Source organism: Balaenoptera physalus (genome assembly GCF_965194825.1).
Source record: "Balaenoptera physalus genome assembly, chromosome: 13".
Taxonomy (NCBI): Eukaryota; Metazoa; Chordata; class Mammalia; order Artiodactyla; family Balaenopteridae; genus Balaenoptera; species Balaenoptera physalus.
In genome coordinates this window covers 60963086-60978573 of record NC_138892.1, presented here as the reverse complement: position 1 = coordinate 60978573, position 15488 = coordinate 60963086, and the positions used below count along the sequence as shown (strand labels likewise).

Below are 15488 nucleotides of genomic sequence, written 5' to 3'. Positions count from 1 at the left end.
GAATTGCAGATAAGAGATGGTGGAAAACGAGAGGAGGCGCCTCTCTGGGAGGCTGTCTGGGTTCTGGGATCCCTCCGTCTTCACTTCTCACTCCTCTGTGAGTTTTTGCCCACGTATCCATTAGATTCAGAACGGCATCAGGCTTGTATCACCCAATAAATGCTTGATTATCCACACACTCTTTTTCCTTCCTAATCCAACCTCCAACTGCCCCCACCATGACCCATAATCATTAGATCCTCAGTTCCTTTGGTATTTGTGAAATCAAAATCAAAACAGCTCATAAATATAATTCACATGTATTGGGATTTTCAAACCTGATTCAGATTGTTTGTCAATGTGGTTTTCCACAAATTCTAATAACCAGGGGCTGACTTTTCTAGTGGTCCCCTGGGTTCCTAACGGTTAATGTTTATTCTCGGAGCCATTTCGAGGAGACACCAGCTCCAAGACCAGGAAGGCATACAGTCTGAAGGGGTTAAGGGAAGGAGCGGGGAAAAGGATACACGTTCTCTTATTCCCTCAGGCTTGCGCCACCCTGTGGCTATCTGCACAAAGTCAGAGACCAACAATCCTTAGAAAAAAGCCCTTGTTCTCCAAGTCTCTCAGCTTTCACAAACGCATGTGCAGCCACTGGATGACATTCGGGGCCCAAATTAACGAAGGAGTGTAAGACCCAGATTTTTGAAACCACCACTCAGGATCCGTATTTGAAAAGCAACCATTTATTAGAACCAATACAAGAGTATGAAAAGAGGGAAAAGAGGAGAGTGGAAGAGGGGGAGAGAATGAGGTCTGTATCAGATGTCAGTTGTGGAAACACATAAATTGCCTACTTTTAAACATTTACATTTAAAAGGCGAACATATATATATATATCACTTATCCTAAAAAGAAAAAAAATCAAAAGCAGACATGTTTGGCTGAAATAAAACCAAGAAACACAACCAAAACTCCCCCACAAACCAAAAAGGTCCATAGAGAATTCAATTTCCCATTTTTCCATTCAGAAATCTGGCTACAAAGTGTGATTTGTTTTGCTACTCAGGATGGTACCGAGTGCTGAAGGAAACCCAGCCTCTGGAGTCTCTCAGATCCCATCCTGTGGGAAGGGGTGAGAAGGCCCGTGGCCGTGGGCAAATCAACTCCTGGCTACTTGGCCGGATGGCCGACTGTGCTCTCTCCATCCTCCAGGACTCCACAGAACCGCCTGGTGCCGCCAGCGCAGTGAACAGAGGGGCAGAGTCCGCTAAACACTGAGAACCAGAATGTGACCGCAGCAAGGGGCCAGGACCTTGTGCTTTTTCAGGGGTTACACATCTAGGGCCAAGGAGAGGGAAAGGAGAAAGAGCCCTATTGGGAGGAGGAGCCAGCCGAGCCCCTAAACTGAGATGGAGAGCAAGGCTCTTGGGCCCACACCTGGGCAAATACAAAGTGTCCAAAGCTTTCCCAAACCAGAGGGAAAAAAGGTCAAAGTCAGGTTCAGGCAGTGGACACCGAGAAAGAGATGACAGATGCTGAATACAGTGAACTGGATGAAGCTTTCAGGAGCATCAATGCCCAATTCTGAGTGTTAAGCTTATCTCTAGAAAAACAATTTTCCAATGTGGCTCTTTTTTGGTGGGGGATGGAGGAAGTGGTTATGTTTATTGAACCAGCTGGTTCCTATGGGGAGGCAAAGGCTCGGGTGCAGACACCATGAAGGGGTGAAGTGACCCAGCCGTCCTGGGATCAGTTCAGGGAGCAGCAAGCCAAGATATAAATCAAACCCACTGTGTGTGCTTTGCTCCTGAGACAACCCAAGTCTGTTCCAAGCCCATGGGGTATGGGACCTTAACTCCCAACCAGCAGAGAAAGAAGCAGCGGCATCCCTGATTCCCTAACGCAATGCTCTGGGGTCTCAAACAGCCTCTCTTTGTGGATGCAAGACATAAAATATACTAAGTGCCTTCCCCCGTAACATCCTAAGTTAAGTCTGGACTATTAAGACTTCAACATTCATGGAAACACTGTCAACATCTGAACTAGCAGCTTTGATGAGGGGTGGGGGGCAGAAAATTTGCCAAGGTCACTAAGTAGTTCCAACCTTGGGACAGCTCAGTGAGGACAAAAGCCTATGGCAGGCCTAGACACCGGCTCAGGGCATCCTCTGTCGAGGACCCTCAAGTATTCTATCAACTTTGATTTACAATGCCTCACAACACCCCTGTGAGGTAGGTCAGTATTATTACCCCCATTTGACAGATGGGGAACTGAGGCATTGAAAGGAGTGACTTGCCCAAGGTCAGCCATTATGAATCAGTTGAGGAGGTTGGCACCATAGTCAGCATCCACTCAATTCCTGTCCACTCCCCGGAGCATTTTACATCTTAGAGCGCACTTGGGAGCAAAAGGAAGCCGGTAGCACGCCTCACCCTGCAAACCAGATGAACTCAATCAACCCACAAGTATTAACTGATGGCCCATTATTTATATCTAGCACAACGCAAGGAACCTTGGAGAAGAAACAAGCTGCTTCTGAAAGTCATGTGTTAATGGGTGTCTTGAAAATAAAATTACATTTTAAACATTAAGGGAATGAATTCTTTTGTAAAGAAATACTCACTTTACCCTAAGAGGTGAAGGACTAAGTCACACCAATTTCTCAAAGTTCTATACTGAGTAACCCAAATTCCTAAAATTCAGAGTGAAGCAAGACCACACTCAAGCAGAAAGCTAAGAACAACTCCCTCAGTGGTGGTCTGCGTAGTGCTCTGAGCTCCCAGGTTGGTGGGGAAAGGCCAGCAACTGCGGTGGCAGCAGCAACATTCTCTACAGGCTAAGCTAGGAACCCCAGCACCACCAAACACCCCCTGCTGCCACTCATCCCTCCCCACAATACCCAAGGCCAGCATCTTTCCACCCCTTCTGCCTCAGCTCGACCTCAGGAGTTGCAGTATCTTCAAAAACAGTTAAGGATATAGACGGTGACACTTACTTTTCCATTCAGGGAGAGGGTATAAAGTGATCTCTATAACTAGTCAGAAGACACTTGTAATATTCTCACCTCCTGCCAGAGGCATAAATCTTTAACAAAAGAAAGGCAAAAGAAAAAACATTTTCCCCCCTCCTTTGGATTTACACTGGATTCTGGTAGAAATCACTATGACCCTTACCCTAAAACTAAGGGGAAAAAAACTAAACCCACAGCCAGTCCTGGTTTAGAATCAAATACTAAAGCTCCTGGAAACTGCAAACCAGTGACTTGAGCCTTAAAAGGGCCGTGACATGATGAAACTCTATCTTCTAAGGTCTTCTGGAAGGATCTCCAGGCAGGAAGCCCCTCCTTTCCTCCATATCTACTTGCAGTAGCCAGAGCAACAGGACCCTACGTACCTCAGAAGCTCGAAGAATGATTTATCAACACACACAGTATAATGTTCACCAGGGATGCTCTAGTTCCAGGAAGGACCAACCATTCCAAGACCTAAATATAAACCTTTTTTCATTGATGGCTGATCACACTGGGTAAGACCAGGTGATGAGAAAGTTCAAGACTGATTAAAACAGCAGTGACAGTTCAGGTTCAGTCTGTGTTGGAATTTCTCAAAAAGCATGACAAACTGGCCACTGGGGCCTGAGTCAACTGAGGGTCACACCTGCCAATGCCAGGGGACATTGCCAAATTAAAAAAAAAGAAAAGAGAAAAAAAGGAGAGGAGAGAGAATGGCAAGAAGTTCATTGCATTCAATTTGGCCTAATTTCTTGATAATAGTTTCCTATTAGATTTTCTGATTAATACTGATGGCTCTTACCTAGGCAGTGATAATTAGGTTTTGATCTATTGTGACATTAATGATCACAATCAGTTGACTTTGAAATTGTTTTAATTAATGGCTCTTCCCCTGTCGGCTGCCTCCAGTGCAGGTTCTGTCCCTTCCCCCACCACCTTGTTTTAACTCCTTCTCTCACTGACCTCAGAGACAAATATAGCATTGGAGGGTCACTTTCTTCCTATGAACCAAGATTTTAAACTATCTTAAAATATTTCTCTGACAGAGGAGCAAAATGAGATGATGTTAGGTGAAATGCGGATCAGGATAAAAGGCAAGAAAACATGCTCTCAACGAATAGGAAACATTCCATCTTAGAAAACCACCACAGTCAAGCATGATGTTCAAGTGGCAACGACAAGCTGAAGTAACTCGAAAAAGACGAGATGAGGTAGTTTAAAATCCAAGAAATCCAGAGCAAGCAAAAAGAAACTAGAATTTTTATGAAGCTATCCAAAGAACCTTCACACTTTAGTAAGCTTTCAATTATCCAACTCTCAATTATGCAGGCAGAGAAAAGTAGCATTTTTCCTGTGGTCACATGGTCAGAACTAGGACATTTCTTAAGGTCAGACTGTTTCTTAACAGGGCTAGGCCTCACCCTGGACCTCCCTAGACTGATTAAATCCGAAACTCTGGGTCATGTGTATTTCTGGGAGAGGTTTCCACATAATTGACACAAGTCTCTGCTTAGAAATCACCGTCTTGAGGTGTTAAATAAAACTACACTGCCCAGAATAGATGCCCAGGTGTTACGTGTCCCAAGCCTTTTATTTTTTTGCAAATCTTGTCATTGGAAAGTATGTCCCTGTTTTAGGCTTCAAGCCAGCCTCATGTTAATTCCTTCAAAAGGGATGAGAAACTGAAAAAAAAAGGTGTGAACAACACTGATAAAATATCCACAAGGAATACATTTTACAGAACCCACAATAAAGTAACAACACGTAACTGGATCTGCAACATAGTTAATACTTTCCACAAGCAAGGATTAACTACCGTTAAATACTGTGGCAAAGAGCCTCAAATAGGGACTGAAGCCAGGGGTTCTCAACCTCCACTCACCTTTCTGTCGTAGTAGCATCTCTAACCAAACCTGTTATCTTTATTTTCTAGAATAAAACAGCCCCTTGTTGTGGTCCATCTGTGGCCAGTTAGTTCAATTCATCCAAGGTCATGTCTTTTCTACACACGAACCAGCTGTCACCCTCCTACTTTAGGGCCACAAACTATACCAACCAGTTAGTTGTCTCTGAGCTCAAATATAAAATGTGTGCCTATTTGTAGCATTTATTACAATGAACTATTAATAGTTCATCCCACACCTGTATGAAAATTCTTTGAGGTCAGGGACTGCATCTTTTTGAACTTGGTATCCCCAGGGCCAAAAAATGTCCGTTGAATGAAATGCATGTTGATTTACACTAAGGTGGCTGGAATGTGGATGGCTCAATACAAATCCACCATGATTAGTTGGGGGTGGGGGGGGTGGCAATTCTGAGCATGTGCTCTTGGGGGCAAGGCTGGTAACATCTCTATTTTTGAAAACGTAACTTTTATGATTAGTGGTAAAGCCAAAATGAAACTGATATACACTGGGTCCAGACCTTTCCCCTCTCTGCCCTGACACAGGTATGCTTGCTTGGTGGTCTAATTACAAAGGTACAGATCTCAACACTAAAAACCTAAACCAAAAGGATGGAGTCATGGGTGCAAAATGAGCTTTTCCTTTGACCTAATTTGTGAGAAACCATTTCCACATTTCAAATCTAATGATAGAACCCTTCCTGAAGTTCTCAGATCACTGCAAACTTATCTTAGGCCCTCAAATTTGAACCCTAAGGGCAAAAACAATCACTCCCCAGCCCAAACACGGATCCCTCTGATCCCTCACTGTACCTTAGGTAAGTTGGGCTACACACAGATCAGACAAAACCACAAGATGAAAATCACAGGCACCTTCCCTGAGGCCAAAGGATTTGGCCTAAACATAAGGAAATTGGATTGCGGGGAGGCTACAGCATAAGTACGAAGAGTTAAGTTAAGAAGAATCTAAAACTGCAGGAACTACAGGAACAAGACCAACTTTTCTTCAACAAAAAAAAGTAGTACGGATATATGGCTGGGGGCCAGCCAAGGACCATAGACTTTCGAGCACTAAGGAACACCACAGGTCCAAATGCTCCCTTGAGCAGATGAAAACTGGACTGCAGGAGGAAAAATGATATAGCTCTCTCCAGGTTAAAAATGGGTGCTTCCATCAGGGCTGACGTTCTCTAACAGCTGATCTTAATGTGAGGGGATCCGCCCAGCCCAGGGCTCAGAAAAGCAGCTCTGCTGACCTTGGTAGACTCTGCTGGTCAAAGCTCTGCTACATTCTCAGGAAAGATAAATCCTTGAATGCTGATTACAAGAAAACATTCAGCATTAGAAAGATGTTTTGAAAGAGGACTTAACATAGGAAAAATATACTTTGAGCACCTGAGACCTAGATGTTTAAGAGTGCTTAGCCCAGGGCCACTAACTCTTCTGAGAAGAGAAAGCCCCATGAATGCAGGTTTCTCTTTGAGGCTGCAATCCTCCAAGGGCCTGGACAGCTACTCAGCACTAACAAATGTCAAAGGAACAGGCAGGCATCCGTCTCCTTTCTGCTGAGGGCTGAGATCAGTATTGGCCTCTGGCTCCCTCCGTTCCTACAGAAGTAGCAGTGGGTAGGCAGGGAGAGAACAAGTTGTTTGGGCAGCACTCAGTACAAGACCATGATTCAGTAAACTGTGGACAGAAAAAGATGAATGGAGCGAAGACTGAAGTATTAAAGGGGTGATGAGTAGTAGATGATACTGGGGTTTTTTTTGTTAAAAGAAATCAGATTTTGATGAATGCCTTACGTATTACCTATAACCCTGGCAACCATGTGTCCCACATTTCTCAAGACCAATCTTAGTACCAAATACTTCGGTCGTGTTCTTTGTCCACAGGCTAGATTTGGGCTCTAAAAATATGGTCACTGTACTTTGCTTACATACCCACTGCTCCTGGGAGACACACACTGGCTACATGGATAAGCTGTCATTTTCTCCACCTGCAAACTTAGAGACCCGGATCACTTCCTCAGTGGCTCTGGCCTACTTCTGTCCTATTCTAGTATACCCTAATGGATATCCTTAGTTACTTGTATGAAAAATCTCTTTTCTGACTGTCCTTTCTTTCAGATGCCCATCAGAGTAAGTACTAACAACTGTCAACTATCCAGCACTTGATCTAGGCCTTTAATTCCTTCAGAGAGTTAAGGAAGATGGAGATAAAACCCCTACCCACTTGAGTATGGGTTATGAGTTCTCACCCAATCACATTACCATTCAGAAGGATTTTCCTGGATGGCTGAAACCAAAAGCTTCATTGTTCCAGTCTGTCGTGTCACCGCAGCAACAGCTGTCTTCTCAACCGTGCAGTACAATTTTTGACATAATTTATACAACCACACAGAATTCAATCAGCAGCTGAGCAGGGAAGCAATGTTAACAAATGCTATGAATGGGTATATGATTTGCATATTATTCGGCTCATCTGTGGACTGGAGCAATCTCTCCATTCCCCTTGTTACTCTGAATAATCTAGAAATGGTTGAATGCTCCTGGCCAGACAGCTGTATGTTTTAAAAATCAAAAGCAACCACAAAAACCTCAATGGCTGGTGAACTCTAGAGTTAAGGCTATTTCAAGCATTTATTCTTATCTCCTCAGCTTTGGGCTGGGACAAGGATGCTCAAAACCCTGTTATTTCCTTACTTTCAGTCTTGATGCTCTAGCTCCCTTCAACTACAAGGAAAAAAGGGTAACGAGAAGTAGGGCGTTTCTTGGGGAACAAAGGCAGAGAATATAATCAGAAAAATAATCTCTCAATATAATGGTAAAGCAGGAAGAAGCCAAAAGGGAAGTATTTTGCTGAGTAGGGAGAGGTCGTGTCAACATGCTACTGCCGGGGCCTGTCACTCTCTGAGGTTGATAGTCTTCCATGGAAATGCATTAAAAAAAAAAAAAAAGATACAACTAAGAGTTTGAGGGTGGAGAAAGGGAAGAGCATTAATACTTTGGGGACTCTTGGTGGCAAATCCAGGAGTCATCAAAGCAGGAAATTTATGATTATAAACACTATGAATATTTAAAATTGATACTGTGGCCAATGGCTCCCCTCTAAGAATTCCCCACTGAAAATAATGGCATGGAGGGAAACTTGGGTCCACTGAGAAGTGAGGGTCAGGTTTGAAGCCTCTTTGGTAACAGGAATGCTTTGGGAGGCCACAAAAGTTGGCAGGGCTGGAGGGTGCCTAGCACCTTGGCACAAGCAAGCACCAGGCAGTCACTCACACCTACATAAATAGATAATCCAAACGGGAGGGATGGAAGGAAATAACACATATACACCACATGTGATAATAAGGACGACTGTATCCTACCCCGTCATCCTCAGGTACTAACAGCTACAAATCTCCACAGTCAATAATCTTGTCATTTTATGACAGACTACACCAACTTGCAGGAGCAGAACCAGGGATTGCTAAGAAACAAGGCCAAAAGTCCTGGGGCTAAAAGGAGTGCCTTGACAAATCTGAATGTAAAATTTCAAGCCCTCCGAAGGATGGAGCTATTCTGGGAGGATGGGTGAGGATGAACAACAGAGGGTGGCCCAGAAGACCACACGAGGAACCCTGTATTCTCCTGGGTAGAGCTGAATGAGGTTGGGAAAGCCCCAACAGGCAGGCAGTTGCTATTGGCTTTTTAAAAAGCCAATCTTTTCCAACCCAACATCTCAAAACAAAGCCTAGCTGGTCATCAACATGTTCTAAGAGCCAAAGAAAGAAACCAAAATTCAGCATCATTATAACAAAATCCCCCACTAAAAAGCGACCAACCCTGAAAAGATCAAGACTCTAAGGTGATTAAAAAGTTAAAACTCATCTTGAGGTCACAGGGGAGCAGAAGGAAGAGAGCAGGGCAAAGGAAAAAATGGTGAGAATTACACACAGTATGTAAATGCCTGGTCTTCACAGAGAGACACTTATCATGAATCAGACCATCAGTTATGTTACAAGAGAACCAATACCAACATTTCTCCTGTGGAGCACAGTGATAAGCACATTTTTTATGGATGTGTTTAGGATAGAAGGGGGTGGGTAGAGGGAGAGGAGGCAGGGAGGTGAATGTATTATGTACAAAGAGAAATGGCAGAGACCACCCCCTCCTTTAGCTCTTTGCTGTTTCTTTCTCTTTGTTTTCCGCATCCTCAGGATATGCATGCCACGTCAGTCTCTCTTCATAAAATGCTATCACAATTTGTGGACATTTAACATTAGCTTCTTTTGCAAGAACCAGGTCTGCTTCATCTGTGTCTTTCCTGGAGAGAAAGAATACGAGACTTAGAACGAGAGGAAGAGCGAGAGTCTGTCCAAACATAGATTTCTGTTATTAAATTATGATTTAGCTGACTTCATTTCCTCTCCATCTTGATTTCAAAGGGAAAAGGATCCTAACAGTTCCACACTTTCAAGGAGAAATTTAAGTAAATGAATCAAATTGTTAGTAAATATCATTTAACCACTACATCAGAAAGAAACAGAAGTCTGCAGCTAGAATAGATCGAAAACAGCAGGCTTAATCAAAAGGCTGAAAATTAAACTACTATATAAATTCTGCTCCCATAATTTGTATTTGTGTGTATGAGCATGTGGGTGCACACACAATCAAACCTACATTCAGCCCTACTGATTGTGCATAAATTGCTCAGTCCAGTTTCTGGATCATCTGGATCATGAAAAGGTCCTAACCCTCCTCATCTTGTGGCCTTTTTAAACACTCATCCTTTTGGTCAGAACTGTGGATTGGAATAATAAGAAAACAGAAATTTAAGTCATCAATGAATGTAAAATCTAGTCACTAAAATGAAATGTAGGAATTAGCTGCAAATTTCAAGTACCCAAGTTACACACGCTCTACTATCCAGTATAACAAAAAAATCTAGCAAGTTCCTTAACTAACCAGGATTCCAAATCAAGAAAAAAAAAATTTTTAATTAAAATTCCACTGAGATGTGAGCAAAGACAACTAACTCCTTCTCTAGAAAACGGAGATGTTGAATTCATAGAGGTGAGCATTATGGATGAGAAGAGGAGGGGGAAAACACACAGCTTAGAGCAGCTACCCAAATTTGGACTGTGGTCGAAAAAGCTAGTTAATATGTGAATGTAAATCATAAGTCCCATATATGGCTGAGTGAGAAAAGCAGTCAATACAGCTCCTTACTCAGAGTATAGTGATTCTTCAAATATAGACTTCTGGGTAATTTACCAGCAAAATTTCGATCAGATAAAATATTAAACCTCTTGACTATACAACTTTTAATGTAATTAGCTTACTTTGTGGCACTGTAGCATGAACCCTCTATTTAGAGACCAAACTTAAATCACAAGCCCAGAACACTTGGAAACAGAGAGGTAGTGAGGGCCACACCATAAATCACTTCGTCTTTAAGAAACCAAATTGAAGGGAAGTAACCACACTTTCCTTTAAGAGCCATTCCCTCTACCGGATGAAATAACTTGTGCTTTGGCTAGTGTTATTCTTAATGCTTTTTGTTAACATTATTTTTCTCTTTTAGACATTATTCAGTGGTCTTTGTCTTCAGCGATGGCAGAAAGCCTCACTCAACTCCTATTCCTTGGCCACAGGCTCATGGTGTGACGGTAAATGATTCAGAACTGTGTAAATAAACGGTTAGGTCACGTTTATATGCTTCCTACCTCAATTCTACCATCCTCTGGTATGTGGGCTAATATAATTTGGCTTAATACCAAAGCTTTACAATGTCTTAAATCCATTCTGAACCGTAATTCCCATTTAATACTGACAGTTGGTATCAGTTAACAATTTAGATCAGTGACGATCAAAATTCTTAGTTGGGGAATACTCAGTCTTCCCTCCCTATCTTCCATACGAATGCAAGCCACTGGCAAAGAAACACAATCGCAGAGTGAGGCCCAATCTCTCTCACCATTTCATTAGGAACATTAAATCGCCACAGGAATCTGTTGCCCCAATGATCTTTTCTGGTTCCAATCCTCTCTCAAAGCCCCGAGCGATATCATTGCTCTGCTATAAATAGAAGATGAAGAAAGGTTACAGCTTGGAGATAAGAGTAAAAAACCTCCCCATTTCTCAGCTCAACAAAGCACAACCTAAGTTAATATCACCGGATACCATTTTTGTCACCCAATTCATAAAGTTCTTAGAACTTAAGTACAATACTGGGTCAGCCAGTGACAATAATGCTAAGAGATATTTTTGCAGGAAGATGCAGTTGTCCTTCAAGTATTCCTTCAAAGGATTAGGAGTGGTCCTTAAAACTTCGTAATATCCCTTAAAATATTCTGCAGTCATCATCTAGGAACTTCTCTAATCCCCTAATCTAATCTCCTTGATATGATAAATGGACTACCCCTAAACTGTTGCTTCTGAGATGATAAACAAGCCCACCTGAACTAAATCCTTTTTCATTTTATAAACTTCAAATATACCACCTCTCAATCTTTATTTTCTAGACTTTTAGTTCACCTAACACTGACCAATATTTTTAATACTTCTTTTCACATAGTCATCTATATTTATGAAAGAACAGAGATAAGAATGATTCAAGGCACTACCATAAAATAGCAAATTTCTTTCAGCGCTCACATACTGTAATACCCACACACTTGGGGAAGAGGCCCTGATCTGTGCCTATCCCCTCCTGATGGAGATAGGTCGTTAGCTTTAGAGAGCAGAACTGGACAGTGATTTAAAACAAACTGATAATTCCGTAGGGGATTATTCGAACTTGGTCAAACTGCAATCTAGATAAGGAGCATAGGGTCTGATTCAGGTGTGATGGCACTGGTGAGAGCAAAATGGTGAAATTTTATACAAACCAGGTAATTTTAAAAACCTCATTATGGAGGCTAATGCCACTTATCTAGTGGCAACACAAAAAAAGATTCAGAAGGACTGCCCAAGTGAACTAAATCACTGTCTGATTTTCATGATAAAATCTCTTTGATCTGACATTCACCTTGCTTTCTTCTGAGAAATACATTCAGCGTCCAGGTGGTCCCCAAAGATACCAGAACCCACACTGGGAAGGAAATTCCATGCATGAATCAGGGGACATACAGACTCAAAAGCATAGCCTCTTTTGGGGGGGTGCTTAAAGGGAGGAGGTTCCCAGATGTGCACACAGCTGCTCACAGCTGGAATGCTGGTGCACAAACTAAGTCGTAAATCATAGCTGGCGGCTGAAAACAGTTTGCCACATAGGGAGGGAAGGGAAGAAAATTGTTCACGCTGCTGAAAAGGAGCCGAGGTGAGGAAAATGCTAAAATCATTACACAGGCGGTAATCTTAAATCAGGCATAATGCCGACTAACAAATTTCTTCTGCAGTGGTCTAAAGAAAGAAACGAAATCCCCTCCTGCACCTTTAAGATATACAATCACCTATCTTCCCAGCTGCCTACCTGACAGCCGCCAGCACTGCTGAGAATGCTGTCGGGGCCCCAGATGAACATTACAATGTAAGGGACACGTGGGGTGGTTCTGAAGGTCAGCAGCATCAGAACCTGGCCTAGGAACAAAACTCTCTGCACTGGCCAGTGTCTCAAAGCCAGGTCGCTCCTTTTGAAAAGGACAGAAGCCTGAGGTTGAGGCAATACACACTATATGTCACAAATAGCTACAGAAGTCTTATGCTGTGTTGTTTTTTGGTCTTTTTACTTAGCTAGAAAATGAATCAAATGACAAGAGCCAGAATACAAAGAGCTAAAAAAAAAAAGAAAAAAGAAAGAAACAAGTCTTAGCTCCTTAGAGAAGGGAAGGCATTCTCAAATTATTTACCAGTACACTGTATCACAATGATATACACACCTCACCAGAATAGGGTAGTTTAAAAAATAAGATTGTAAAACGTAAAATTAACTAGGGAAACAAATAAGGAGACAAACAAAAACCTAGAGTCCACTTTCACTGGCAGCCTCCAATCTTTCACTCTTATTTCAATTCTTTTTGGAAAGCTGGTCTCCCATTTTCTTTCCTCAGGAGACCAGGAATCACTTGTGTTAAGTCTCTATAAAATACTGATGCCTAGGTCCGACCCACAGAAATCTGAATTTAATCGGTCTGGGGTGCATCTTGGGCACTGGAGGTTTTTGAAGCAACCCCCCAGTCCCCTGCCATGATCCTAATGTGCAGCAAGGGCTGAGAACTGATGCTCTAGAAAGATGGGTATCCAAGGAGAATGAAGATAAATAAGGATGCTTATGGCAGTGATGCTAGAAGATTCAGAAGCAGACTTACGCTTTTATTTTATTAAACTTTAAGGGTACAGTACATCCTTCACCACAAAAGGCTTCACAACCTTGAAATAAATGAAAGGAGTGGAAGCTGAGGGGTGGGGTATGTGTATATGTGTGCCCAGATGGAAAAGATATATATGAAAAAAGGAGAGAGGCAATAACTGCTTATGGCTAGTTACTTGAGAGCTAAAATTCAGAAGAATTAAGGCAAATGAATCAAACCAAAATTTCATAAACACATTTTTCCAAACTGAACAATAAGAAGATTCAAAAGGAAGATGAAAATTAATTTATTTAGAGTATATAAAAATATAATAGGATCAAAAGAGAATATACATGCCACTGAACTGTTCACTTTAAAATGGTTAATTGTATTTTATGTGTATTTCACCTTAATTAAAAAAAGAAAGACTATAAAGGGTTGAAATTAAGTGCTACCTTTGGAACAAAAGAAAAGTGAAGCTTTTAAAAAGCTCCTTTATATCCTTAAAAAATTCACCAAAGACTCTCCCTCTCTAAGATAATTAGCCACTTATTCATGGATAAGGCACAGAGTGGCTGAATGTTTTACGGGATTTATTTTTGCCACCCTAACGCAATTCAGCGAACACATATTACGTTTCTCACTCATCCAGGAGGGGGCGCTGTGGTCGATCAACATGTCTCCCTGGAAGCTCTTTTGTTCAACAATTTACTTTGCAGGCCATCCTTAGAACAGAAATAACCAAAATAATGCCCTTGTTTTGGGAGGAGGGGTATTGGGGGAGGCAGAATAATAGTTTGTGGGGGGAAAAAGGAGAAATAAAGCTTACCTCTCTCTTTTTTTTGGATTTGATATCATCAGCACTGTTTGAGAAATTGGATTTCCTCTTGTTACCTTCTGACTTCTCCCTGGGTTTGTTATTTTCACCCTCCTTCATCTTCTTATACTTTTTCATAAACTCAGAAATTAGCTCAGGGCAATCCAAGTTTTTCTCAGGTTCCCAAGTATTGTGCTCCCTGGGCAAGAAGAATGGAGAAAAAAGGAAAGAAATGAGGGGGGCGGGGAGGAGCGGGAATCCAATGCCTTTATTTTAAAGAAGACAAGTAGGCAAAAAGGAAAGAAACCCTATGCTTAAAGGAGATAACAAATTTGATCCTAGGAATCTAACCAAGAGAAAAAATATATCCACAAAAAAAACTTGCACACAATTACTTATAGCAGCAGTTTAACAGCCAAAGACAGAAAACAATTCAAATGTCTATCAATTGGTGAATAGATAAACAAAATGTGGTATATCCATACAATGGAATACTATTTAGCAACACAAAGGAACACAATATTAATATATGCTACAACATGGAAGAACCTCGAGAACATGCTAAGTGGGCTTCCCTGGTGGCACAGTGGTTAGGAATACGCCTGCCAATGCAGGGGACACAGGTTCGAGCCCTGGTCTGGGAAGATCCCACATACCGTGGAGCAACTAAGCCCATGTGCCACAACTACTGAGCCTGCGCTCTAGAGCCTGTGAGCCACAACTACTGAGCCCGCGTGCCACAACTACTGAAGCCCACACGCCTAGAGCCTGTGCTCCGCAACAAGAGAAGCCACCGCAATGAGAGGCCTGCACACTGCAAGGAAGCGTAGCCCCCCCCCCCACCGCAACTAGAGAAAGCCCGCGCGTAGCAACGAAGATCCAACGCAGCCAAAAATAAGTAAATATATATATGTATAAAAAAAGAACATGCTAAGTGAAAGAAAACAGATGCAAAAGACTATACATTGTCTGATTCCATTTACATGAAACCTCTAGGAAAAAGACAAATTTAAAAACAGAAAGCAGATCAGGGGTTCCCTGTGGCTAGGGCTTGGGATTAAATACAAATATTTAGGTTCAAGGGAATTCTGGGAGGTTACAGAAATGTTCTAAAACTGGAGCATGCTGATGGTTGCATACTCTGTAAATTTACTAAAAATCACTGAATTTTATACTTTCAATAAATAAATCCTATGGTATGTAACTTATACCTCAATAAAGCTGTTAAAACACTCAAATATAAGTTCTGCTTTGTAAGTGGCAAAATAATGTGATTTCATATATATAATCATCTATGCAAATGCTGAAGAGAAGACAATCTAATTCTAAATGCACTCCAGTTTATACTAACTTAAATATGTTACTTATATTTTGAAGAAATGCCAACAAGTTATTGGAAGATTAAAATAATTAGAAAAGAGGCAGTAAGGGCTTAAATCATTAGAATATAGACGAACCATAAAAAGGAAAAGACTCAAAACTGGAATTTGGAGTGCATTAA

The 15488-nt window shown here is 41.7% G+C and overlaps 1 protein-coding gene across 5 annotated transcripts in view; it reads right to left on the bottom strand.

Moving 5' to 3' along the window:
• Window positions 1-709: 709 nt before the first annotated feature.
• CBX5 (chromobox 5) overlaps window positions 710-15488 on the bottom strand; it is a 36411-nt gene continuing 21632 nt past the window's right edge. For all 5 annotated transcript variants that reach the window (XM_082420501.1, XM_082420498.1, XM_082420499.1 and 2 more), the window contains 3 exons: window positions 14000-14186; window positions 10857-10957; window positions 710-9203 (listed from right to left, as the gene is read on the bottom strand). In XM_082420501.1, coding sequence (XP_082276627.1) covers window positions 9053-9203; window positions 10857-10957; window positions 14000-14186 — 439 coding nt within the window. In that variant the 3' untranslated portion in view covers window positions 710-9052. The remainder of the gene's footprint in view (window positions 9204-10856; window positions 10958-13999; window positions 14187-15488) is intronic.